Genomic DNA, 25826 nt, shown 5'->3' on the forward strand with positions numbered 1-25826 from the left:
TACTAACTGCCATTAGTCACACTGCTTGAACTAGAATAAATGGTGTTTTGCCTGGTTTACATTGTTTATCAGGCTTTTATTTAACAGTAGATTGCTACCAAACATTTACTGCAGCTACTCGAGGACACCAGAGTCATGGCCTTTGCTAATATCTTTCAGAATTTGGAAGGTTTGATGTCATGAAAAGAAGTTTACATTCAAGGGTCAGACATAAATTATAGAAGTTGAGGTTTTAAGGGCAGATTCTGATATTTTTCAGAATAAATGTCTTAATTTAACTGTTTTAAGGCAAAAAATGTAAGAAATTCAAATATAAGGGTTTTAATATCAATTAGAATTACACACCTGGCAGGACAGAGACGACTTTGAAAGAACATGTAGACCATAGTGGAGGGAGATATAATTTACAGATAATATAACTGAACAGTATATAAAATGTTATGTCTACAAAATCCTAGCTCCGGCCCGAGGCAAAGAGTAGCATTCTTTGATCGTAATGGGCAGCTCCCAGGTGGGAGTTTATGTAAATGCTTAAATTTAGGCAGGGTGGATCTAAGAAACCAGCACGCTCAGCATGACTCTTTCCTGGATAAAACAGAGCTACAAGTTAAAAGGACAACAATAAACACTGAACTCTAGCCATTTTCTCTCAAATGAATTTGTTGTCATAAAGATGTTTTCATTATAGATTTCTGTTCTTCTTTCTAAAGCAGCAGTGTAGGCAGTAAGTGTAATGTGATAGAACAGGGATAAATGGTGCCTTTCATCTGGAGAAGTAAATAAGAAATTATTTGTAATAATGATAAATAGTGTCAATGTATCACTCTTATCACATGAGATTTGCTTGTATGCAGTTGTGTGTGAAGATTGTTATTAATAATAGATAAGCAATCAGAAGTTCAGTTAAATACATGCATTCCTACAAACATTTCTGACAACATACAGTTACTGCAAATGAGTTACATGTACAACGTTTACATGACATTCATATAAATAATAAATAAGGTGATTTTCTTTCGTTTTTGCAGTTACAAATGAGTCTGTGGTGGATATGAGACATCTACATATCTCACACCTGCATTACTGTCAAGCCACATTTCCCACAAACAACTTGACTTTCCTGTTTGTGACATGTCTGATCATTAGTGCGTGTTTGTTGCATGCCAACTAGTGATTTATAGAACCGCTGAGATTAATAGTTTCTGGGTAAACCTTGCAACATTTTCTGTAGGTAGTATCATCACTCACCATCACTTTTGTCATTATGTGTTGAATGCTGACCTTGGCTTGCAGGTAAAAGGGCACTTACATTCATTATCAAACTTCATCATGGAAGCTCTGTGATCCGGTTAAGCTTCAGTTTAAACTTTAGCTCTGTTCAATGTGACCCTTCACCCAGACTGAATAAACACAATTCAAAGGCACTGGTGCAACCACTGCAAATATTTAAATATCGTAGATTCAATTAAACATCGTAAATGTAAAAAAAAAAAAGTCCAGTTTGAAGTATTTGGACAGACGAGAATTTTCCAGGAGAAATTAAAAGAGAGGTCGTAATGAAATATTTAGAGACGAGTGCTTTGGCTAAAAGCTCCATGCCATCTTGCAGACTCTGAATATTTTAGTTCCCACCTCTCAGAATTCAGCTCAAGACCTAGTGTACCCTAATTAAAGAAAGGCACCGTGTGTGTGTGTGTGTGTGTGTGTGTGTGTGTGTGTGTGTATGTGTGTATGTGTGTGTGTGTGTGTCTTGAGCAGGACCAGACAGGCAGACAGCTGAGTGCCGATGTGTCAGTAAGGCCTCTGGACTCTCCAGCAGAGCAGGTAACGAACACGTTTTTCTTCACGCCATATTTCTGTAGTTACTTGTCACTCATTTTTCCATTTTTCATGCCTGTGAGGTTTATTTGGAAGGATTCCGAACGATGGTTTTAAGTCAGCGATGACGCACTGTGTTTAGTGTGCTCGTGTGTGCTGACCTTTCAAGAGAAGTTCTTCTTTCATTTTCTGTCTTTCTTTCTTTCTTTTTTCCCTTTTCTTTCTTTCTTTCTTTTCATGAGGTTTAGTTTTGTTTGTTTCTTTCTTTCTCTTTTTCATAATTTCTGTCTTTTAAGGCTTGGGGTTTTCCTTGATTTCCTGCTTTATCTGTTACCACTAACTTAACAAGGAGCAGTGTGTATTCTTCTGTGATTGCTTAGTGTTACAGTAACGTGCTAGAGAAAATTACGTAGCGACCTCTGAAGTACTGACGATCCCACTTGGAGGAGATGAGAAGATCATTTGGTAAAGCTGAAAAAGAGAGAATATGCTTTGATGCAATGACTAAAATCTAATAGCAGTTGTTTGTGTGTGAGAGAGACGGAGAGAGAGAGAGAGCGAGGGAGGGAGTTTACTGATGTTGTCTATGTGTCTGAGCCATGGTAAGATAAAAGGAATAGAAAGAGTGACGGCAGGAGGCAGGAGAAGAAAAACAGATTTTAAGACACAGAGATTAAAAGGGTAAAAGAGCAAGAAAACGAGAGTAAAACAGATTGATGCCGTCCGTGATCTATAATACATACAATATGTATCAAAATGATAGAGAAAGACGGAGTGTAATTCAGGCACAGTGTGGATGTTTTAGACCCCAGGCAGGACAGAGGGAGTTCATCATTTTGAAGTTCTCAATCAAGGAGAGAGAAAAGGATCAGAGCTTTTAATTCTGTATTTGTCAGGGACTCCCATCAGGATTCAGAGAGACAGCAGTGACATACGCTGTACTGTACCAGGAGTGTCAGATCTTGACAAGCTTTTAAGCCACTGTTTATCACAGCATGCCTTCACTTTTGTTTTAAAGCCTTGCCTGTTCATCTCTCTCTCCGTCTGTCTCTGCCGATCGCAGCATGCCTTCTCTTTCCTCTCCTCACTTGTTTCCTCTCTTCTTCCCTCCCTCCGTCGTTCACAGCATGTATTCGCCTTCATTCGTAGCCACACTCTCTCTCTCTCTCTCTCTCTCTCTCTCTCTCTCATCTTGTGTCTCAGTTTTTCTTCCAAAATGCTAGTATCTAATCTCAGTAAGGTTTTCAGACATATAAATTGACCAAACGTGACTCTGTTTTGCTTCCACTTCACTATTTCTTGAACGCTTTCTCCTTTTCTCTTAACAGTCTCCCCAAGTTCCCCATTTCTCTGTTCTTTTCTGGTTATGATGTGGTTATGATTCTGTGTTGTAATGAGAGTCGGTCTTGATTGTAACTCCAGAGACTGTAGATTTGTATAATTAAAGAAATTGAATCTCATTAACTCTGTAAAAGCGGCGTAGCCAGATTTATTTTTGGAACTTAAGTGATTTTTATCACTCCAGCCCATGGCGACCATGCACAGATGGATAGATTTTGTGTAATTCTCACTATCACAAATAATATTTCAAACATTTATTTTAGCATTACACTTTGTTTTGCTGTAGAATTTACATCTCTGATTTGCAATAATAGGGATTTTTCTTAATTTTGTTTTTTCGGTCGTCAAAACACTGTAAAATGTTAAGAAGTTATTCTTCAACATTGTTAGTAGAAACATTATTCTTCATTTGCCTCCACCACTGGCTCTACGTTTCAGTTTTAAACAGCAACATAGATCCATTTTTATGTGTGAAAATTGTGTCTGGTGCATCTTAAATATCAGTGTGTGTCATATAAGATGAAAATTACATAATTAAATCTTAAATATCAAATATCAGATGGATTTATTGGGGTGCTACTTAACTTTTCCGTTTTTGTCAGCGTATTTGAGTAAGCACTCTTACTCAAGTCACCAGTCTTCAGGGATGACTTGGATGGCACAATGCAGTTGGTTGCCATGGAGTGTTTCGTAATATTCAGGGATTAAGAAAGCCGATGTGTTACCTTGACTATAGTGTCATTGTTGAACACGGTTTGGAAAGTATGCTGAGTATTTCTGTCTCCTGTGTTGTCCTCACATTCTCAAGAGAATACCATTACATCTCTGGTAGTTCCCATCTATAGCAGCACAAATCCTGTTTTATCCAGTTGGCATATGGCAGCCATGTTTATGACCCTAATAGTAAAAGTATGTTAGAATAGCAGAAGTGTATGCATTGCAGTGTATTTCAGTATATTTCAGTGGAGGCCTCAGCCTTCACACAGTTTGTTCTCTGCTGCTCCTCTGTATAAATACACTTCAATACACTTTCATATAATGATATATGTAGTTTGTTTTAAAAGACTACTCGTAGCTTAATTCATCTTCTCTGGGCTGTTAAAGCACAGCTGGAGCTTTGTCTTGCTGCTGATACACATGAACTTAAAATAATCGTACGCCAAATGTGCACACATGCAACATCTATGGGAAATCAGTTTTCCTTTTTTTGCGTTCACCCTCCGGCAAATATAAAATATCTATAAATTCACTTGCAGGAATAGATGTTAGGACAGCTGTAAGCCTAAGAAAATCCCGTGTGAGATCTGTAAATGACACTAGCTGCTCTATATTTGTGCTTTTATTGCATTTCCTTTGGAGAAAGCTTTGCTTGCAAATCAGATTCTTAAGCCAGACAGCCAGTTCCAGTTTCTGTCCCCAGTCCAAGCCCCATCGCCAGAGCCAGGCTGATCGCTATTTTATGACTGTTTTCACATGTTGGTCTGTGCTTTATACCAAAGACGTGAATCAAATCAGCTTCCTACCTGTGTGCTTTTTTGAATGTTTGTCACAACAAGCTTGATGATCCAGTGTTTGCTTTACAAGGTTTAGAGGCAACAGCGATGGCTTGCCTCTTGTCAATTTCTGTAGAGCCTGGGAGTGACCATTTTGTTAGCAGCTAGCATCAACACATGAACAACTGACTTTATCACTTGATTTGCATTGAACACTTGCAGCTAGGTTAGCGTAGGTGTAATAAGTTAATATATGGAGTCGTATTTACATAAACTCCTGAACTCTCTGCATATTCACCACTGAACATTAAAACTGTTAGCTCTTACTATTGCTTTCTGTCTTACTTAATCAAGAGCATCTTGACTCATTGAAAGCTAATGTGATTTTTATCTGATGAGTTATTTCCTTCTCAAGTCATAGTTGATTAGTAAATATGAGTCCATTCTAATATAAAGAAAAGATGATATGATTCTGCAGTGTACTTCATCAGAAAATTGTAATACAACAAAAGATTTGGTAGATATTCTGTGAAGGAACAATTCTGAAAAAATGAAGAAAAAAAAGATCCAACATTGGCTCTGTGTTTTAATACAATAATTGGAGTGCAACTAACAATTATTTTCATTATTGATTATTTGTTACTGTTATTTAATTAATCATTTAGTCTTAAAAATGTCAGAAAAAAGGTGAAAAATGCTCATTGGAATTTCCCAGAGCCCAAAGTAACATCTTGAGTCAACATGTTTTCTCAACATTCATACAAACCCTAAAACATATTTGATTTACAGTCATAGAGAAAAACAGCTGATCTTCACATTTTGAGAAGTAAAAACAGCAAATGTTTAGTATTTTACCTTGATAAATGACTTAAATAATTAATTGCATATCAGAATTTTGACAATTAATTTTATTGTTTTAGCCCTAACAGTTGTAAGAGGCCTTATTTTTTGTGTGCCCTATTCTATGGACACACAAATTGGTTAGTAATATACTATAATATGCAACTTATTTGCTTTATTGAACAAAACTAGACTGTCCAGTTCAACAGTAGTTCAATAGTTACAGTATTGTTGTTAACGATGTCCAGTCAGGAATAGGCAGATTTATTAGAAGTGATTTCTTATTTTGTTTGTGTGACTTCAAATCAAAATCTAGGCAGCTTTAAAAAGTGTTAAAATGATTACCTCATAATATACATAAATTCATACGGTCACTTCCAGGCTCCGTCAGTTTCTATGTGTGCTTTCCATGTTTGCTACATAGAGAGCCGTGGCTCCAAACCAGCTGCTTCAGCATAAGGCCCAGCACTCGCAGCCTCAGCTGCAGCCGCAAGCCAAGCCCCAGCCTCTGGCCCAGCATCAGCAGCCCTCAGCGGGCAGGAGATCCCACCGCACCCTGCCCAAGGACCAAACCCAGCTCCTGTCACTGCAGCACGACCACAGACACAGGGAGAGAGAGAGGGAGCGAGAGAGGCAGAGGCAGAGAGAAAAGCCTATGGCAGCTGTCCAGAAGCTAACAGCTAATACTGGGAACACAGCTGCTGCTGCCGCTTCCTCGCCCAGTCGCCCTGCAAACAGCCAGCGCTCAGCGGTAAAACCGTGCCTTCCTCAGCCATCTAGCACCTGTTATCACTTCTACATCCCACATCTGTCAGTCTGTCTGTCTTTCCAGAATCCTCATTCCTCCCTACTTTCATTGGGTTTGTTTTTTTTTTTCTCAGGTTTTCTTTTTTCTTAGTCAATCTTATTGTGTTCTTCCTCCTCCTCATCCCTCTTGCCTACTTAGTTTGTCCATTCATCCTTATCTCATGTTGACAGACCTGACTCCTAAAGGTCACAATGGTGTAAAGTAAGACTAATGTAGGATAGAAGGTTGACAGTGGCCTGTCATGCTTAAAACTCAAGCAGGAAGTGATGGCACAGCATTCCGTTTTGGAAATGAAGCTTTAACTTTATCTTTGTGGATTTTTAAAATTTGTCATTTTTTCATGTAAATGCATGATGTCATGTTTGCATGCAGTGACAACATGTGGTTCATACCTTCTATTCTTAGAAAAGCTAAAGCCGGGCTCACTCTACAGCAGTTTCGGACTGATATATCCCCGATTCACACCTCCGGACAGTACGAGGAGAAATCTGGTTTGGGACGTTGGTCGGTACCAATGTTCAGCCCAGTTATCTGGTAATATGATGGGTTTACAGATCCAATCTTAAACCTCCAGAACTGCTCACAGACTTATCCGGGCCTCCCCGATAATTTAAAACATGTTTGATATTTAGGAGTTAAAATCTGGATGATTACGTCTCTACTTTCCGAGCAGGACCGCAATAGCCAATAAGAGAGAGTCGATGGTGTTGCCAAGCAATGGTAAACATTCTAGCCCTTGTGGCTAACGTTAGCAAGCATACCACTGTTGGCAAATATTAAAACTGACCTCCCGTTCTCTCTGGAGAACAGAGAACCCGTGTTGACTGTGTCTCCCCAAACATTTTTCCATCCAGACTCATTTAACCTTCTGCTTTTCTCACTGCAAAGTGTTTTGTTTACATCTGCTTCCCCATGAGATCACATGAGATCACATGAGGCGATGCACTGCTCCCTCTGGCACAATAATCTGAATAATATCCTGTAGTGTGTGATGCGCCATTATTTTCAGCTCTTGTAGTGTGTGCATGCTTGAGATTAGAGAGAAGAACATCTGTGAAGTTTCACATTATGTGCGTGGTGCAACCCGATTTCAAAATTGGTTAGGATTTAAAATCTCCTGTAGTCTGAGCCCAGCTTAAACCGCACAAGGTCTTTCAACAGGAAATAGACCGAAGGTGCCATTTCCAGAAGAAATTTTTAGTCAGTTGAACAACACTGCTAAATTTGACATGACATATATGTCTTCTTTCATATACTAAAACTGCTTAAAGCGGCTACATGATCAGCATCTAAATGTTTAGAATTGTTTAAACATCAGTTTTTCTATTGATGGAGTGTTAATGCCTGACTCAGCAGCAATGCTACAGTATATCTGGCATTGGAAACTTCTAAGAAAAACTGAGCTGTGATGTTTGAGTTAGAATGACACTGACTGATCAGTGGCACTCTTCTCATGTCACTGCCTGACTTGTCTTTTGAGTGAGACCACCTGATTAAACAGAGGACTCAATTTTTATATGGTTGCATGCACACACACACACACACACAAACATACACACACACAGAAATCAGTCTTGCATATGTTTTATGTTTTAGATGGATTTCCAGGAATCAAATTTAGCCAGGCTGCTTTTGGCTAGTGGTCTGCCCAGCCAGATGCACTCGAGGCTGGGCTCTGGGAGCAGCTCTAGTCCTTGTACCCCAGCCATGCAGAGAGCTCACTTCAACCAGGTATACACAGTTGCATCACACACACATCCAAACTATTTGCATACAGTCTATTATATCCTGTTCTCTTATTTTATTTTTGTTTTTTACTTTAAGCACTGCTCATAATCTTAGTCTTTTTTTTCATGCTTGCTCTGTACTATAGGTTACATCTGTATCTTTCCTGAGATTGTAGTAATTTGGGTGATGATGCTACAAGTGTTAGCGTTCATTTACAGTCACTAATGACCATGGGTGAACATTTTTGTTTTCCCAGAATGCCAATCTGCGCTCTAGTCGAGACACCCCTCACAGCAGCTCTATGTCAGATATGGCCATCTCCCCTCTGTCCCCCTTTCCCCCCCTGTCCTCAACTGATGATGTTTTCTGGGACTCTGCTGAGACACCACCTAAGGTAGGTAGCAACTCTCCTTTTTGCTCCTGAATGATACATTAGGTTACAGGTGAGCATTTTAGATGCCATAAATAAGGCATATGTTGAATTTATATTGTTTTTGCTTTCCTGTAAATGTGATAGGTTGTCATCGAAAGGGGAAGTTGTTGTTATTGTCATGCCAGGCGCAGGATGTAGCTCGCATCACATGAGGTTGGCAGTAATGTGTTTGTGCAGCTTCCTGTGCTCTGGTCATATCAAGCTAAGGAAGTGGTGCCCACAGCATGAGGTTGGCATACTGAGTGTGTGTGCTTGGGAGGAAGGAGAGAGGTTGTGTTTTACCCCAAGGCTTGTTATGAAGTGCCTCCAGCTTCTCTGTGATAAACACACCTTGCTTACTCAGAACTTCCTTAATGTTCCACCCAGTGACACATAAGGTCCTTTCTGCTGGTAGCCATCAAACTTTACAATTCCTCCCCTCTCTGCTGCAACATGGGATTAGGCTGACGCTTTCTAACCTGTGCTTTCCCCTTCTCACAAATACTTGATTACTGGTTAAGAATGGCACTATATACTAATTATTATCATTCTGCACAATGTATAATAATAACAATGTTTCTTTTGCACGTCGCACACCGTATAATAATAATGATTCCACTCTTATTTTATTTTTTTATCATATGTTATGTATATGATCATTGCACAATGAATAGTATTTTTTTTATCTAACTCAATACTCATTTTATTATATACTATGTATATAATTACTGCATAATGTATAATAACAACTGTTTCTATTTTACTATTTTACTATTTATTGTATTTCTTTCTATTGTTGTGTATGATACGTGCTGGACGGTGAGGTTGTGACACTTATATTTCCCTCGGGATAAATGAAGTATTTCTTATTCTTATTCTTATTAAAACACATCATTCAATTTCTCTCTCCGCGGACTCTCTGTCTAATACCACTGCTCCCCCGCTAGGTGTTTTCCGAACAAAATATGCTGTTGGGTGTATTTACTAACAGAACACCATATGGACTTGATAGAACAAGTAATAACTACTACACAGAGAGGTGGGGAGCCCAATAAAGCTGTCTGTTTGCTATGTTATGTTGTTGAACTAACAGGAGGCCATATGGAGTCGATAGAGCAGTTAATAACTCACATCTCTCTCCTGTGATTGCAGTGTGGTGAGTGGAGGTGTTTTAAAAGACTGGAGTTTGCTTTGAAACTGTTAACTTTAGGGACCCACAACACTATATAATATGACACTAATGTGCTTCGGCAAAGCCATGCATTTTTTAATTTTAACTGTCTGAATTCAAATAATTTACCGACTGAATAGTCTGAAGGCTGTTTGACAATTAAAATCCCTGCTATGTAGACTGAAGGTTTTTGCAATGCTCTCAATGCTCTGATTTTAAAAACGTCACCGTGAGCTTCATGTGTGTAGAGACAAAACAACAGACACCAAACTCGCTGCGTGTCTGTGTTCACGGGAGCCAGATGCAGGATGTGGGCAACTTGTCAGGAAGATGATAGGTATTCCCACTGCTCACTTCCTGCGCTGCCGGGTGTGTCTTCCTCTCTGTAACTAGGTCATGTGACACAGGAGGTGTGAGGTCAAAAGGTCACCAGCTGGTTGGTAGGGCAGAGAGTTTGAGAAGAAAGAAATGTTCAAAAATCCAGTTTACAACACTTACATTATTGATCTGGTATTTACTGTATTTCACAATACCTTTCTTGTCATATCATGAATTGAACATTTTTGAAAAAAACTCATTCAGATAATATTTCTGCAGCATATGTAAGATTTGGACATGGCTTTGAGGAGTTTAAAATTGCAACATTGAAATGTTGAGAAATAGCAAAGCCAAATGGTCTCATTAGATTCTCAGTAATAAATATCTCCCTGTGTGCTTTTAAAAATTTCATTGTACTCTGTTCTTCACCCTTGTAGAAGTTGTTTTACTGAAAGGTTTAGAAACTGCAGAAACCTTCTGATAATTAGCTGAAACCCTGCATTGGCAAGACATGAGGCCATTGTAAAAAGCCCCTTCAAAATTATGACAAGTGAAACAAGAAGTGAGGACCACCAGGAGACCACAGTCTTTGTATATGTCTACTCTGTCCATGTGTTTTCTATCCAGTCTGTTAAACTGATTGTGCTTCTTTCCTCTGTGCTGTGTTAATGTTATCTTCCAGGTCCCAGAACGCACTACATCTAAGTTCTACTGTAGAGAGCTGGTGATGGGACACAAGAGGGCTGCTTCAAGGTAGAATACTACTGTACTAATTGTACACTGTATTCACACTGTACACACAAACAATACACCGAGACATGTATTTTATGAAATATGGCCTATGTTTTGTCTGTACATATACCTCTGATTTGATGTCACTTTATGTCATGAAGTTGGAAAAAAAATAGTTTGAATTTGTTTCCTTAAAGCTGCACTAATTATATATTAATAATGTATTAAACAACTATGTGTAATGTGAAAGGAGTTGCTCCTGGAGATGAATTATCACCAGACTCTATAGTCCCTTAAGCTCTACACAGCATTTTAGCATCTTTAAGCTTATTGTTTTGATTTTACAGTCTGCAACTTAACAGTTTAATTCCAACTCACTGTTCTTATCAATTGTGTTTCCAACCTTGTTGTAAAGGGCAGCTGTTTTCAGTGAAAGTGCTCTGATAAAGCCACTGTATGCTACCTACCCAACACTAAATGACAGACAGACAGAGTTAGCCACTAGCAGGTGAACACAGCAGAGCATTTAGCCGCTAAAGAATCAGTTATATCCCTTAAGAGTTAGTGGAGGCCAAAAAGAAGAGTAAATATTTTGCTTACATTCGTCTGGTGGACATATAAAACAACACTAATTGCACGCTCCGTGTCTGCTGCATGTGTAAACAGCCAAATTTTTGCAAACACATTAGCCGTAACATTTTTTTACAGTGATATATCAATGTTGTGTTTATGGGTTGTTCTGTTGACTCCATGTAGTCAAAAAAGCAGTTATTATTTAAATGCTATAGTTTTGTTTTTAACTACAGCATTTAGCTAATCATTGTTTTTTCATAGCACTATGTACAAATAGACACCTCAGACACATCACATATTGTTCAGGTTTTATAAACTAACCTATAAAGTGTTAAAACAAGTTTTGTGTTTCTTGGTAATACCCACAAGCTAGTTAGATAAAAGCATCTGCTAAGCTGGTAGCCTTTAACAGCAGTAGGCATTGTTTAATTCCTATTCCTTTTTGTCATCAAATTTGAAACCAGCAAAGCCCAAATAACATTAGTCATAAAAGACCAGTGTGTAAGATTTAGTGGCATCTAGCCATGAGGTTGCAGATTGCAACCAAATGAATACCCAACCCCCTCCCCCTCCCCTTCTGAGCGTGTAGGAGAACCTACGGTGGTCATGAAAATCGTGAAAACCACTAAAGGCCCTCTCTCTCTCGAGCCAGTGTTTGGTTTGTCCATTCTGGGCTACTGTAGAAACATGGTAGTGCAACATGGCAGCCTCTGTGGAAGAGGACCCGCTCCGTATGTAGTTATGAAGGGCTCATTCTAAGGTAACGAAAACACAATAATTCTTATTTTCATGGCATTGTACACTAATTAAAACATACTCATGAATATTATATTCCATTTGTCCCAAGTCCGTTCCACTAGATGCCACTAAATTCGACACACTGGTCCTTTAAATAGAAGGAGAATATGCGTTGCTTAATTGTAATTTGTGGAACAGTAACCGTGCTATGAGCAGGGTAGTCAGGCAGTTCTTTACTGATAAAGTGAACCTTATTTATTGTGAGGGTTTATATCAGGCTACATTTCAGCATACTGGCATATATCATTAGAGAACAATCGGTCACGGTTAGATCAGATTAGTTTAGATCAGATGATTACTTTCCATGAGATGAAACTAATGATGAGGAAATTGGGTCATTGCAGTGGCAGCGTGAAGGATATGACTAAAATTAGAACATATAGAAGTGTATAATGTCGATAACAATTGAGCTCCTGTTTTTTACTCTACATCTGTGTCTGTCTGTGTGTCTCTCTCTCCATCTAGTGGCTGCCCAGTGTCTGTAGCAGATAAAAGCGGAAGGTCTGTGTCTCATGGAGTGTCCCCTGTCAACAGTAACCACTTAGGTCAGTTCCTCACACAGCTCCTCACACATTCTGTTATCTGCTTAATAAACCATAAGAGATTAACCCTAACCCCATAGAGGTTGGGATTAATGCTGTTGATAGGCTGTTTAATTTCCCTCTGGTTTTGACTGATATGATCACCGTTGTCTGCTACAGTTTTGTCTGCTACAGTGCTGAGCCTACGCAGCCCAGACACATATTTCAAGCCACTACACCAGCTCACAGCCACACACCAGATCCATGCAGCCTCACCAAGCCCACTACAGATTACACATACAGTACAGACACTTACTATAAAACAAAGAGTGAGTAATTTGTTCAAAGTTTGCCCTCTCTGCCTGTGTGTCTAGAGAGAAAGAAAGAAGCAGCTCATCTATTTCAAAGCTCTGCTCTCTGTGCCCTCTGTACATGGCAGTAAGGAAGGTGCTCTTGTACTATAGCTATACTGGATGAGATAGAAAGAAGAGAGGAAGATGTTGGAGAATATGTTTAGTATTTCAAAGTTGCCCTCTGTGTGTAGTTGGGAGGAAACTACTTTTGATGCCTCCCACTCAGTTTGGCTGCTGGCCTAGGCTGGCTTTGTTTGGAGCCACAAATCAGAGTTTCTGCCAGAGACTCATACAGCTTTACTGCAGTTAAAGCCTTTTATCTACTCATGATGTAACTGAGTAAAAGTTGCTTTCCTCTTGAAGTCTATTGTTGTTGGAAAGGGTATTTGTGTCATTGATAAATATAATTCTCAATTTGATTATGATACCTTGGCTTGCTGTAAAAAAAATAATGATAACGCAGTCGGTAGGGGGATAAGGAATTGGCAGCGTCTATTTGTCACAATTTGGTGGTGCTAGTGTTTCTAAAAATTAAGACTGTTTTTCCCATAAATCACTTTGATTCCTGTAAACAAAGAGGATTTTGCTTCTCTCCAAGGATTTACTCGACTTCTCACACTCTGCTGTTGCCAGAAACGTTCACTTGGTTTGTGCTGGAAGAACGAGTGCACTTTTTTTCTGTTATGTGCCATAACATAACTATTTTTGTGCTCAAAACCATAGCAGAGTTTTGAATCCTGTACGGCAGCAGAGACAATAATATTTTAGTGGCTGGCTTTGGAACAACTTGATACTGAACTCAAGTCCATTAATGCAGCCCCCGTATCATCAGCTAATTTCTCTTTTTAGCCATGCCAGAAGCTTGGCTTTTGGGATGGTAATGTCAATTGGGCAGCCACCTCTTTGGCTCAGACTGAAATATCTGAACATGTTAGCATGCTGATGTTTGCATTTAGCCTCACAGAGCCACTACCATTGGTATAGACTCCAAATCTTGTTTTTATGTGTTGTGGTTTGACAATTTAGGGAACATAACACGGGTTTGCAGGTGTTTGCTCAGTAATTAGCAGGTCGAGCTCCGCTTTGGGCTCTGCTCAGAGTGCACCTGCTCCACCATGGCTCCACTATCACAGTTTATGGCTGTAAAGCAATCCAACATAGAGGCCAGCAAAGGCTGCCATTTTTTGACAATGGCCTCATTTGTCCATGATAATTATACTTGTCAGCACTAATGTTAATCCAGTAGAGGTTTAGTGTTTTGCATGATATCACGCTGCGACTCTATTTACACGGTGTTTCTGCCACCGTATGTGTGTGTGTTTGTGTGTGTGTGTGTACTCTAGGTTACTTCAAGCTGGAGAGCCCACTTTTACAGCACCGTGTGCAGCCGCACAGGAGGACACAAGAGAGCATCACAAGTGGACACACACAAGTAAATATAGAATTGTTTTCCTTATACATTTTTACAGATATGACTGAAGTCTTTGTGGACCTGCGTACTCTGACATATCCAAGCAAAGGTCTAAACTCATCTCATTAGGAAGTTGTGTTGGTAACGTAATTATCAGAAGAATCTGTCTGGCCACATTGGATGTTGGTTATGAAATGAGCCACAATGAGCAGAAATATCATCAAAAAATGTTACCAAAATTTCCCTTCTATATTCCAAGTGTCATTTTAAGAAGTGGGCGTTAGTGTGGCTTTTTTTAATCATTTTCATCTGTATCAGATTAAACAAATGTCTGTTTTCGTTTTCTTCTCCTTCCAGTCGTTCTTATATCTTCTGACTCACCTGACCTCATTTATTCATATTGTTCCTTGCTCCCAATCATTCAGGGTGTAAAATCTGCTCTCAGCCGGCTCAACAAAGCCACAGAATACTCCTCCTCCAGTGATGAAGTCGGCAGCAGTGATGATGAAGAGAGGAGCAGGTGAGATCTCTATCATCAGTATAATAATCACATTGGGATTATGATATTGTTATGATATCAGAATGGCAGGGACTTTTCAACAGTTATGTCCCACTGCACGCTAAAGTATTAAGCAATTCTTTCAGTCTTTCCAAATGACAGAATTATGAAACATGACCTGTTGCACGCTGAGGATGTAGCTATTGTGAAACCAATATTAAGAACAAACTGGGAATTGGAGTCACGATTCTTACTTAGAATTCTGCGGCATGGACTGAGAAAGCATGTGTGTTGAAATGTTTCTGCTGACTACCACAGTTAAAGTAAACCAACTACACTTTGACAGATTTAAAATACTGCACACATTAAAATGGAGGGTTAAAATCTAATGGTTTAATTTGGGATTTATTGAACCATCTGTATTTTGAATATTAAGCTTGGGCAAGGGTTCAAACTTGTTAATGGTTTACTGTCCTGCAAACACGCCATGATTTATTTTGATTTCTATTGTATTACTCTTGATATAATACACTTGAGTCTGCTTATTGAGAGAGTAAAACGATCCTGGGATGTTAATCAGCCTCGTTTTCACTGCCATCGATCTTGAGGATGTATCGATCTTGTTTCTAACTAATAAATGCAGTGCCTACAGTCAGGCTGTGGTCAAAATCTTGACCTGTCTGTGTGTTTCAAGGTCTGGCCTGTCAAATGGAAAGGGGAAATACTTCAGAGGAATACCTGATGGCATCGTGCTGCAACCTCACCACAATCTTAACCAGGTCCCCTGCGCGCACACACACACACACACACACACACACACACACACACATACGTTTCTCCTCCACACTCCTCATTTTCACTTTGATTGAATTTGCTTGTGTAACAGCTAGAGGGTGCAATGTCTATACTAATAGATGGAAATGACTGATGTAGATGGTGGAATGTACTTTGTCCTTCTGACTGGAAGAGACATAAGCATTTAAACCTGTGTAGGTCATTCTCATCTTGATGTCAGCAACAAGTCAAAGTGGAGAATGATGTGTGTAGACCTGCCGTTCACATGTGACAGGATTAAAATGATATATATTCAAAACGGTCTCCTTTACTTGGCTCATTGTCTGTGTGTTTGTTCTACAGATTTCTCAGATTAGTTCAGATGACACCTATCTACTGCCAGACCTGCTGCAGAAAACCTCCTCATCCAGTCCTACCCATAATGCACTGGACCAGCAGCAGCGAACACATGAACTCAGTTACTCACAATCGCCCACAGCACCTCGATCCCCCACACACCAGGAACTACACGTGAGTATGATAAGAGTTATGTAAAGTCGGACAGACGCAGGTAGACAGACTTGTAGGAACACACACACATACACACACACACACACACACACCATACAGATTTTTAGTGATTTATTTCAGACCTTATTCCTCCTAGTTATTAAGTTAACACTGATGCAGAATTAAATCCAAATAGAAATAATTTATGTTATCAACAAAATCACTGTTTATACACATTGTTTTACTTGTTGAAATAAAAATGTGACTAGTTGCAATAGTCACATTAGTCTACCAGAGGTGGTGGCACAGTTTAGTTGTATTACTCATAAGTAGTGATACAATGTGTCTGAATAGTGGTAATGTTGATCTTCATTTAACTGTACTTACTTGCCAACCATGTGTTTCATATAACCTCACAGAAATGTAGAACCAATAATGCATTTGTGTTGTAATTATTTTCGAGGGTGAAATACAGTAAGTGTTGAAAGAGAATCTGAGAGTTGTTGGTGATGTTATACAGTTGCAAAGATGCGGTCACTGACCCACACATATTTTTAAATGTTAAAAAGGTCGGCCATGAATAAATAGAGAAAATGCCTGCTTTTCACCCAGTGTCTTAACATTTACTATAAAGCCATGGATATTATTTGTAACACTGTGCATGGAGCCAAAACAATAAAAAAAGGTATGTTAACCGTCTGTCTTGTTGTTGTATTAATCAGGCTGTCGGCAGTCCAACTGGTAAAAACACCTCCACATCTTCCTCTTCCTCCTTCCTGTCCTTCATCGATCCAAGATTGATCCCCATATCATCGCCACCACAGAGCCCTAGTGAGTACATTCACACACACAGACAGTTTACATTCTCACACAAAAGATACACTAACATACAGTACTGCATGCATACTATTAATAAATAAAAAAAGACACTTCTCTTGCATAAAATTACTGAAAAGACAGAATTATTTAACTTTGTTTCACTTTATCTATAGTAGTATATCTAGGAATATTCTCTAGATGTTTTTGTATAAAACATTTACACAATATAAAGTCATGAGAGAAGAAAGTTTTACTGTTAGTGCTGCTAGAAGAAATGGGATCCTGCCATTATCAGATACTGTGCTTAACTACACCAGTCATTGTTACCATTGTTACAATGTTTATTTCTGTTTTGTTTCCATGTGGCAGGCAGTAAGGGTGAGCCAATCAAGAGAGAGAACCACAGGAAGGGCTCTGTGGTGAATGTGAACCCAACCAACATTCGACCACAGAGCGACACTCCAGAAATCCGAAAGTACAAGAAGAAATTCAACGCTGAGGTTCTCTGTGCTGGACTATGGGGTTTGTACTTTCGTTTGTTTGAGTTCAAATGTTTAATTGGAGAAGTGACACATCGGGTGTGTTTTTGTGGGGTGTAAGGTTTCTTTGTCTTTTGCTATGTAGGTGTGAATCTGTTGGTGGGGACAGAGAGTGGTCTGTGGCTGCTGGACCGAAGTGGTCAGGGGAAGGTGTACTCCCTCATCAGCAGACGAAGGTTTCAGCAGATGGATGTACTGGAAGGACTCAATGTTCTCATCACTATATCAGGTACATGTACTGAAGCTTACAAGGTATATGAGTCAACACACACAGACAAAGATGCATGCAGATTGTACAGTCTCTAGAAACACCAAGAACACTCAGATTGATTGATTGTTGATTTCATAATAAGCAGGATTCACCTTCTTTACATCTCTCTCTCTCTGTGTAGGTAAAAAGAACAAGCTCCGTCTCTACTACTTGTCCTGGTTAAGGAATAAAATCCTCCATAATGACCCAGAGGTGGAGAAGAGACAGGGTTGGACCTCAGTAGGTGATCTGGAGGGATGTGTACACTATAAAGTGGGTAAGTACACACTGTGAAGGGCACGTTGAATGGCAGTATTTTCTTCACACTACAAACTAAGGAAAAAACCACACAGTTTGTTTTAGTAGATGTTAGCTACGTGCACCTCAGAGTAATCAGGTATGGACTTGTGATTGTGTCCGTCTTGTTTTTTCAGTGCGTTATGAGAAGATAAAGTTCTTAGTTATTGCTTTGAAGAATGCTGTAGAGGTGTACGCCTGGGCCCCAAAACCATACCATAAGTTCATGGCCTTCAAGGTGGGTAACATTTATTCTATATCTTATCACACACCTAATAGACAATGTGAATATATTGAGTTAAATACAAAGATCTGAATCTTATATTGTATAATTAGTATTATAAATAGATAGTTAGTCTGTCTTTGATGGGACTTTGAAGATAGCAAATAACCCTGCGCAGCTTGTATCCCAGTTCTTCCAGTGTCATGCTTGACTGTGATCTCTGAAACGGTTAAATTACTACCATCAGGTTAATAACACTGTTCTCCATGTAATTTTCTGTCCTCACCACATCTTTGTGTATCTAGGACAAAACATTTATATACATAGACAAAAAAATCTAATAGGGTCACTTCCACAGCCAAACACTTGCACGTACACGCAGACATGACACAATCAGGCTATGAGAGTCATACACACAGATCCTCAGCAGAGCTGTGTCCCATTTCTTTACGTCCTCCGTGGCCTGAGCTACTTTTCCTTCCACACTACATAGTTTAACTCTCTCTCTCCTCAGAAAAGGCCAAAAATATACTACCTTGTTTGGAAGTAATAGCATGACAATCTTAGGATGGCAATTGTCCAGTTATTATTGACAGAGCACTTGTGTCACGGTTTATTTTGAACATGTATCATTAAAGGTAATGATCGAAATATCAAAGTTTTAAAACAATTTCTTCTTACTTGTTTTGGTGATGCGTGTGTTTCTTTCTTTGTGCACATGTCTACTCAGTCATTCAGGTCTCTGCCTCAAAGACCTCTGTCTGTTGACCTGACGGTGGAGGAAGGTCAAAGGTTAAAGGTCATCTATGGCTCCTTGTCTGGTTTCCACGCCATCGATGTAGACTCTGGAACACCCTATGACCTGTACCTGCCTACGCATGTAAGAATCTTCTCCACATATATTTTATATGCTCTATATATTTATATCTCTGGTTGTTAGTTAGTTGTAAGTTTAAATTGCATTGAGGCTCCTCCTCACAGTGTTACAGTCGCAGAGTTACCATGGTGGTGTTGTGACAGAGAAAGACACACAACCCTGAGAAGAACAAAAACACACACAGTCTTTCTCTTTGGTTGTAGCCATCAGGAGCCAGATAGCGAGCTGGCAGTCAATGACCCTGCTGGAAGGCTGGAGGCAGGAGATTGGCTGAGTTCCACTGTCATGAAAAGTGACATTATGAAATGAAAGCGTCATTGGGAAAAATTCCATGATGAAATTGAAAGAGCTTTGGAAAAAGGATATTTTTCCATAATTTATAAAAAAAACCTCCAGTAAAGCTCTGTTATTATGGAAATAAGAATTGTGAAATAACATTTCATAATGATTTTGATGATGAGTTGAGTTTTATAGTCAAATTATTTCTGTTTATTGATGCATTTATATTTTTATCTATACTTGTGATTATTTATTTCATATTGATCCTATTTATTTATTTAATACTGAACAGTTTGTATTGTAACAGGTTTTCTTGCCAGTGAGACAATGTAGTTGATGAGACTGATGATATTTTTAACTAGATTGCTGGACTTTTATCAGACTAGAGCTTTTATGATTTTATAACTTCAAATTAATATATTTCAAAATAAATTTTCACCATCATGATATATGCCAAAATCAACAGGGCAAGATTTTATCTATATCAACTGTATATGTAAAGGCCATATAGATCTCTCAGTGAAAATAAAGTAGATATTTAGAGATCTTTGAGTAAACAGATCTCTGATGTTGTACATGATATATTATCATTTATTATATATTATTCTCACTGTAGCTGTATTTGCTATCTGGAGCTCTCTGATATATTTGACTTTGATTCTGCCTCTCTGTCCATCATCTGTTATCGCTCTGTTCAACCATATCACCTCACTCTCTCACACTTCTCCTCCTCCACCTCCTCCTCCTCCCACTCACAGTCTACAATGTCAGTCATTGCTCTCCTTTATTTCTCCTGTTTTCCTCTCTCCACCTCTCTCCACTCTCCTCCCACTCAGTCTATAGCTGTCAAACACTTCTCTATTCCTCTTTCATCCCTTTCTTCTTTTCCTCCTCCCACTCTGTCATCCATGGTGGCATTGTTAATTTGTTCATTTTCTCCTCATTTTTATCCTCTCCTCTGCTACATTTACAAAACTTTCATTTCTCTCTTTCTCTCTCTCTCTGTTCAGTCCGTGGGCAGGTAGGGATGACGGCAGAATGCGGTGACTCATGTACAGACCTATTCAGACATTGTTTGTTTTATTCCTCATATGGTGTTTGAAGTTGCGTTAAAATTGTAGAAATTGATCCAGTGATGCCTCGGTCAGAAGACACTTTTGTGTACATTCTGATCTTCAGTAAATATAGTTAATGGTGTTAAGACAGCTTTAGGTTGAGTTTATTTTTATTTTAGTTGAATATTTACTTGTTTGTAGGTGTCTTGTTGTTTTGGAAAATGCTTAAAGGGATATTTCACAGTTTTAAACAGTTGTATAATGTCCTCAGTCACTCTGGAGGAGCTTTGTCAAGTGAGTAAACACTGATGATGTCATAGTGATGTCATTAGGGTTATCTCAGTTTGGGCTTAGAGGTTTCTCCAACATTTTTATAGAATCACAATACTAAATTACTGGAGCACTCATTAATCCAGAGAGTAACAACATGTTCTTACCTTTTTATGCTTCTCAATGAACAGCCATATGAAACTTAACTCAACAATTACACAAATAAAGACACAATCAGGCTATTTTATATTTTTCATTTTCAGACTCGAAGGCATTTGTTAATCACTTGTGCATGGCCAAGCTTTTGTGGTAGGGCATGTTATCAGTGTAGGGAAATCAAATCAGCTCCTCCTAACTTCATCTGAAAGCACTGTCCTCTCTGCTGTGATACACCAACAGTTTTAGGCTGCTGCATAAATGAATATGAATTGGGGCACAAAAGTAGGACCTGTCGACTAACTGGCTTCTACTAATTTGAGATCCCTGATCCATAACAATAGCTACGGTATCTGGAGCAGAGATGTAGCAGAGCTGCCCAATCAATCTACAATTATATTATTATGTACTGGTATGTTTCCAGTTGGACCCAATATCCTATACCTCTTGTACTTATTGTAAATTACTGTTTCAATTCATTCATTCAAGATGAAATGAAATGAAATATGGATGTTAGTAATATTTGTGGAGTTTATTTGTACGATGTAGACTTCTTTGAGTTAAAATGACTTATAGAAGTTTGTAAATCTTTATCTTTTTACATTTCCAAGGAGGTTTGTGCAAATAAATTGTATCTTCAAATGTGAATAAATCACCCACTGCTGGTACAATTAGAGATAGATCAGATCTTTTTTTTTTTCTCCACTGCTGTATGTGGGCATGTAAAGCTTGCTGCAGCCTCTGGTGAGTCATATTCACATTCAGATTCTGACACAATGTTTTTAGCAAGAGCTAGAGAGCTTTGAGGCTCAGGATATGACAAAGTATTTCAAACTAAAGATTTGAAACATTTTCTTTTGCCTCCACTATCTAAAACATTTCTAACGTTATTTGTTTTGTAGGTTCATACGCTCTGTGTGGACTATACTGTGCATACATATGGTGTTAAGTGGGAGGCTGGATCAAGGAACATGGTTCCTTTAGTTTCTGTGGTTTAAAGGATATATATAAAGCACACAGCTGAAATATGTACAGTATTATCAATTTGTGATACTGTTGCTCAGCTCAGATGTGCTGTTCCCACTGTCCAGTATCAAACCAATGTCTCAAGCAGGTTAACTTTTGTGACTGGAAGGTTGATAGATGGGAGTGAGGAGACCATACAGCCTGTAGATTTTCTACAGCCTGTAGAAAAGTGTATCCTAAATGTTCAGACTTTGCTTGCTTTTTGTCTCTCATTCATGTTCTCAGCGCCTTTCTCTCTCACACACACACAAACACACACAAACACACACACTGTCCCAGCTACCTCTACTGTGTGCTACTTTCTATAAGTAAGGTGGATTCGGAGTGAGAGAGATGAAGAGACAAGCATGCGAAGAGAGAAATAAGCTCTAAAAATACATCCATCCTGTCCTCCTTCTCTCGCGATCATTAACTCACTGTGTGTGCGTGTGTGTCCTGACCCGTTCTTGCTCCTGCTCTTGCTGTTCTTTTTTTTTTTTCCCCTCACTGTTCCTCTAGTATATTAAGCGAGTCTGCACACAGCTGCCTACTACACTGGTGCCTTATACTGCTGCTGCTGCTGCTGCTGCTGCTGCAATATCATATCAGCTCTCCAGCCTCGCTCTCTCCCTTGTCGTTCCTTTTCTCTCTCTTATTCATACTCCCAAGCTTTCTACGCTCTCTCTCACACACACACACACACACACAGACAGACACAGTTGCAGAGTGCTTTTAAAACTACTCACTTACACTTAGACATGCTCATAGTTCACTATCTATGAGCACTCTTGAGGACATTTCACACTCTCGGGCTTTCTTCCTGTACTCTGATACACACTCATTTACATACACACCCTCTCGTGCGCATCTTCTAACACACACCCACCTGCATCACCACTAAAACACCTTCATTCACAACACTGATTAGATTTATCTCTTCACAAACACGCACTCACCATCACACTCAAAATGCACCACTCGCCCACTTGAAGAAACACATACAAACACTCACACACACACACACACAAGCATCTCCCGTTGTTGCCTGCAAACGATGTAACAATGCTGATTCCGAGGCAGAGGATTAAGATTGCTTTGCGTCTGTGGATGCCTGTTCTAATGCTCAGGATTGTGGTGGCTCACACTCTGGTAATGTATGAAACACGCTCACATAAGCTATTTTATTGTAATACAGCACTGAAACTGCCTAACCTTTCTTTCTCCTGGATAAACTTTGTTGCAGAAGGGGTTCCCGGTCGGTTAGATGTGAGCTGTTGCAGAGTGTTGTTCCTGCTAGTTGTTTTTTCTGAAATATGTTGATGGTTTCTTAGTGGACAGACGTTGAAGTGCTGTTTTTCTGTTACTGTAGATTTGCTTTGTGTTTTGAAGACTTAATTTTCACTAGGTACATGTAATTGTTAACAGTAATTACACACAACAGTTGTGTTCTTTTTTCTCTTAGATACGTGTTTTTGGTTTGCTTTACTGTTAAACATGTCGTTGACCAGGTTCCATGTTTGATTTATTGTTACATTTCTGAGCTGATTAGAGTATTTTTGATATGGTTAGATAATTGTGTCTGATGTAGTTAGATAAATGTTTCTTAACTGGTTAGAGAAATGTGTCTTTAACTGGGTTGATGAATGTCTCTAAACAGGTCAGATACATTTGTGAAATTCCTGTGGTATGGTAGTTGTTGTTAAACATCTGAATAGATTTCTTTATGTATATGTTGCTGAGCTGGTTCCCCAGCAGAAAAGTGCTGCTTCATTAGTTCCTGTTTAGATAGTGGTTGCTGGGTGAAATATTTAGTGTTGCAGAACTGTTTTTCATGCAAAAGACTGTTGTGTTGTCAAGAACATTTTCCTAATAATAATTAGCAGTAGGAGAGGCTTAGTATTTGACTGTTCTTTGATTTTGGTCACTTCCTGCAAGATGTCACTGAAATGTGTGTTCCAATGAACTTCCTGCATCAGTAAGATCAGGAAAAACTGGCCCCAAACTTCATTCTTTTGGATGAAGTCTCATCATTGAATGAAATACTTGCTATCTCTTTCTTTCTGCCTGGAGAGTCATACTTCCTTCTTAATGAATTTCAGGGAAATCTCATCTCATCTCGTCTCCCCCCTTACCTCTTATTCTCTTACATTTCGTAACGCTTCTCTATTTTGTGATTATTCTCAGCACCCTTATATCCTCAACTTCCTTAAATTTGAGAGGTTGTAACAGTGGCGCCCTAAGAATTGAACCTCTTTTGGTTTCACTAATTGAAAGTACATTAATTGTACATTGTTAGCTAACATCTGAATATGTTGAAAGAGATTGTATTGTGTTGATGCATCTCAGAGTTTGTGTATTATTTCTGGTAAATAATTTATGTACCCTTATGTACGAGGAACATTTAAACGCATTTAACAGTTTCATTTTACAATTGTTGATTAACATTGCCTTATTTTTTCACTTTATGTTTTGAATAAGTACACTTTAGTTAATCTGTTTCTAATGTGTGTGTTTGTTTCATAGATCCAGGGTTCCATCCGTCCCCATGCCATCATTATTTTGCCAAACAGCGCCGGAACAGAGGTTCTGGTTTGCTACGAAGACGAGGGTGTCTACATCGACACCTATGGCCGAATCACCAAGGATACAGTGCTGCAGTGGGGGGAGATGCCTGCATCGGTCGGTAAGTTTCATCCATACACACAGGGACACAAGGAACACAAACATTACATGCTACATACACATGCAATCACAACACTAACAAAACCAAATACTAATTAGGTTAACCAATAAAAAAAACTAGCACAACCACACTAAAAAACAAATGCATACACAGACATTGATGTATAAATGGTCATTTCAGGTGTAGTATGAGCAAACTTTTCAGAGTCTGTATGTTGCTTGTACACTGTGTGTCTTATGAAATGTGTGTTCACTTATTCACATAACAATAACACATTCTCAAAAAGTCAAGTCGCATATTATATACAGTGTTAACCATTTGAGCAACTGGATCTTACTCACTCAAAGTCACTGCTATCATTGACCTGCAATTTAACTTACTGATTCTAGATCAGCAGACAGATTTGGGACACGGTCGACTAAAAATAACATGGTAGTGATTCTGTGTGTGTGTGTGTGTGTGTGTGTGTGTGTGTGTGTGTGTGTGTGTTGGGTCCAGTAGATGGGTCATTATTCTGGCAAGGTCTGTCTGTGTCTGTGGGGAATATATTTACTCATACACACACACACACACACACACACACACATCTCTTATTGAATTCTATTTCCCCATCTACATGTTCCCTCTCTCTCTCTCCAGCCTACCTCCAGTCTAACCAGGTGATGGGTTGGGGAGAAAAGGCCATTGAACTGAGGTCTGCCAACACAGGGAACCTGGAGGGCGTTTTCATGCACAAAAAGGCCCAGAAACTCAAGTTCCTGTGTGAAAGGAATGACAAGGTAGGTTACACTGCACCTACAACCTAAAACTGCAATATAATGTATTAAAATGCAATGTTCAGTAAAAAGTGTTATGAATATTATTATTTAGTTCTTTATGTTATGGTATAAATTATGTCTTCTTTTGCAACTTCCAGTATTATTATCAGTTTCCCACTGTTTAAATTCACCTACATCCAGGTGCTCACAGAAGGTTTGATGTATACAGAACATAATCTAAGAACTGTATATATTTTATTTGCATCAACTGAGTTTTCAAAACTGCAGATTGGTTGTCATGATTGTCATTTACTCTCATGCTTTTTAACATAACATTAATAAACATATATGTTTATAGTTGATATAAACCATATACTTTCAAACAATGCAGTAGCTTGTTCAGTTAGAAATTAACAAAACTTTCTTTTTTTGAAATCCATCCAGATGTTTGGAAAGTCATTGATATTTCCTTCAGAAGCCTGTAGATAATGTATTTTTACACTGTGTGTAATACT

General features: G+C 38.9%; 1 protein-coding gene across 2 annotated transcripts in view; it reads left to right on the forward strand.

Annotated features, from left to right (window-relative positions):
• si:zfos-2326c3.2 (misshapen-like kinase 1) overlaps window positions 1-25826 on the forward strand; it is a 64319-nt gene that overhangs the window by 31890 nt on the left and 6603 nt on the right. Inside the window, exons 15-32 of one of the 2 annotated variants that reach the window (XM_042418446.1) lie at window positions 1759-1824; window positions 5917-6243; window positions 7897-8031; window positions 8285-8422; window positions 10612-10682; window positions 12498-12577; window positions 14250-14338; window positions 14743-14837; window positions 15511-15595; window positions 15954-16121; window positions 16823-16931; window positions 17289-17441; window positions 17544-17687; window positions 17851-17985; window positions 18143-18243; window positions 18959-19108; window positions 24394-24553; window positions 25193-25332. In XM_042418446.1, coding sequence (XP_042274380.1) covers window positions 1759-1824; window positions 5917-6243; window positions 7897-8031; window positions 8285-8422; window positions 10612-10682; window positions 12498-12577; window positions 14250-14338; window positions 14743-14837; window positions 15511-15595; window positions 15954-16121; window positions 16823-16931; window positions 17289-17441; window positions 17544-17687; window positions 17851-17985; window positions 18143-18243; window positions 18959-19108; window positions 24394-24553; window positions 25193-25332 — 2346 coding nt within the window. The remainder of the gene's footprint in view (window positions 1-1758; window positions 1825-5916; window positions 6244-7896; window positions 8032-8284; window positions 8423-10611; window positions 10683-12497; window positions 12578-14249; window positions 14339-14742; window positions 14838-15510; window positions 15596-15953; window positions 16122-16822; window positions 16932-17288; window positions 17442-17543; window positions 17688-17850; window positions 17986-18142; window positions 18244-18958; window positions 19109-24393; window positions 24554-25192; window positions 25333-25826) is intronic. The other variant, XM_042418448.1, reaches the window with a different exon arrangement.

This window comes from Thunnus maccoyii, chromosome 8 (genome assembly GCF_910596095.1).
Source record: "Thunnus maccoyii chromosome 8, fThuMac1.1, whole genome shotgun sequence".
NCBI lineage: Eukaryota > Metazoa > Chordata > Actinopteri > Scombriformes > Scombridae > Thunnus > Thunnus maccoyii.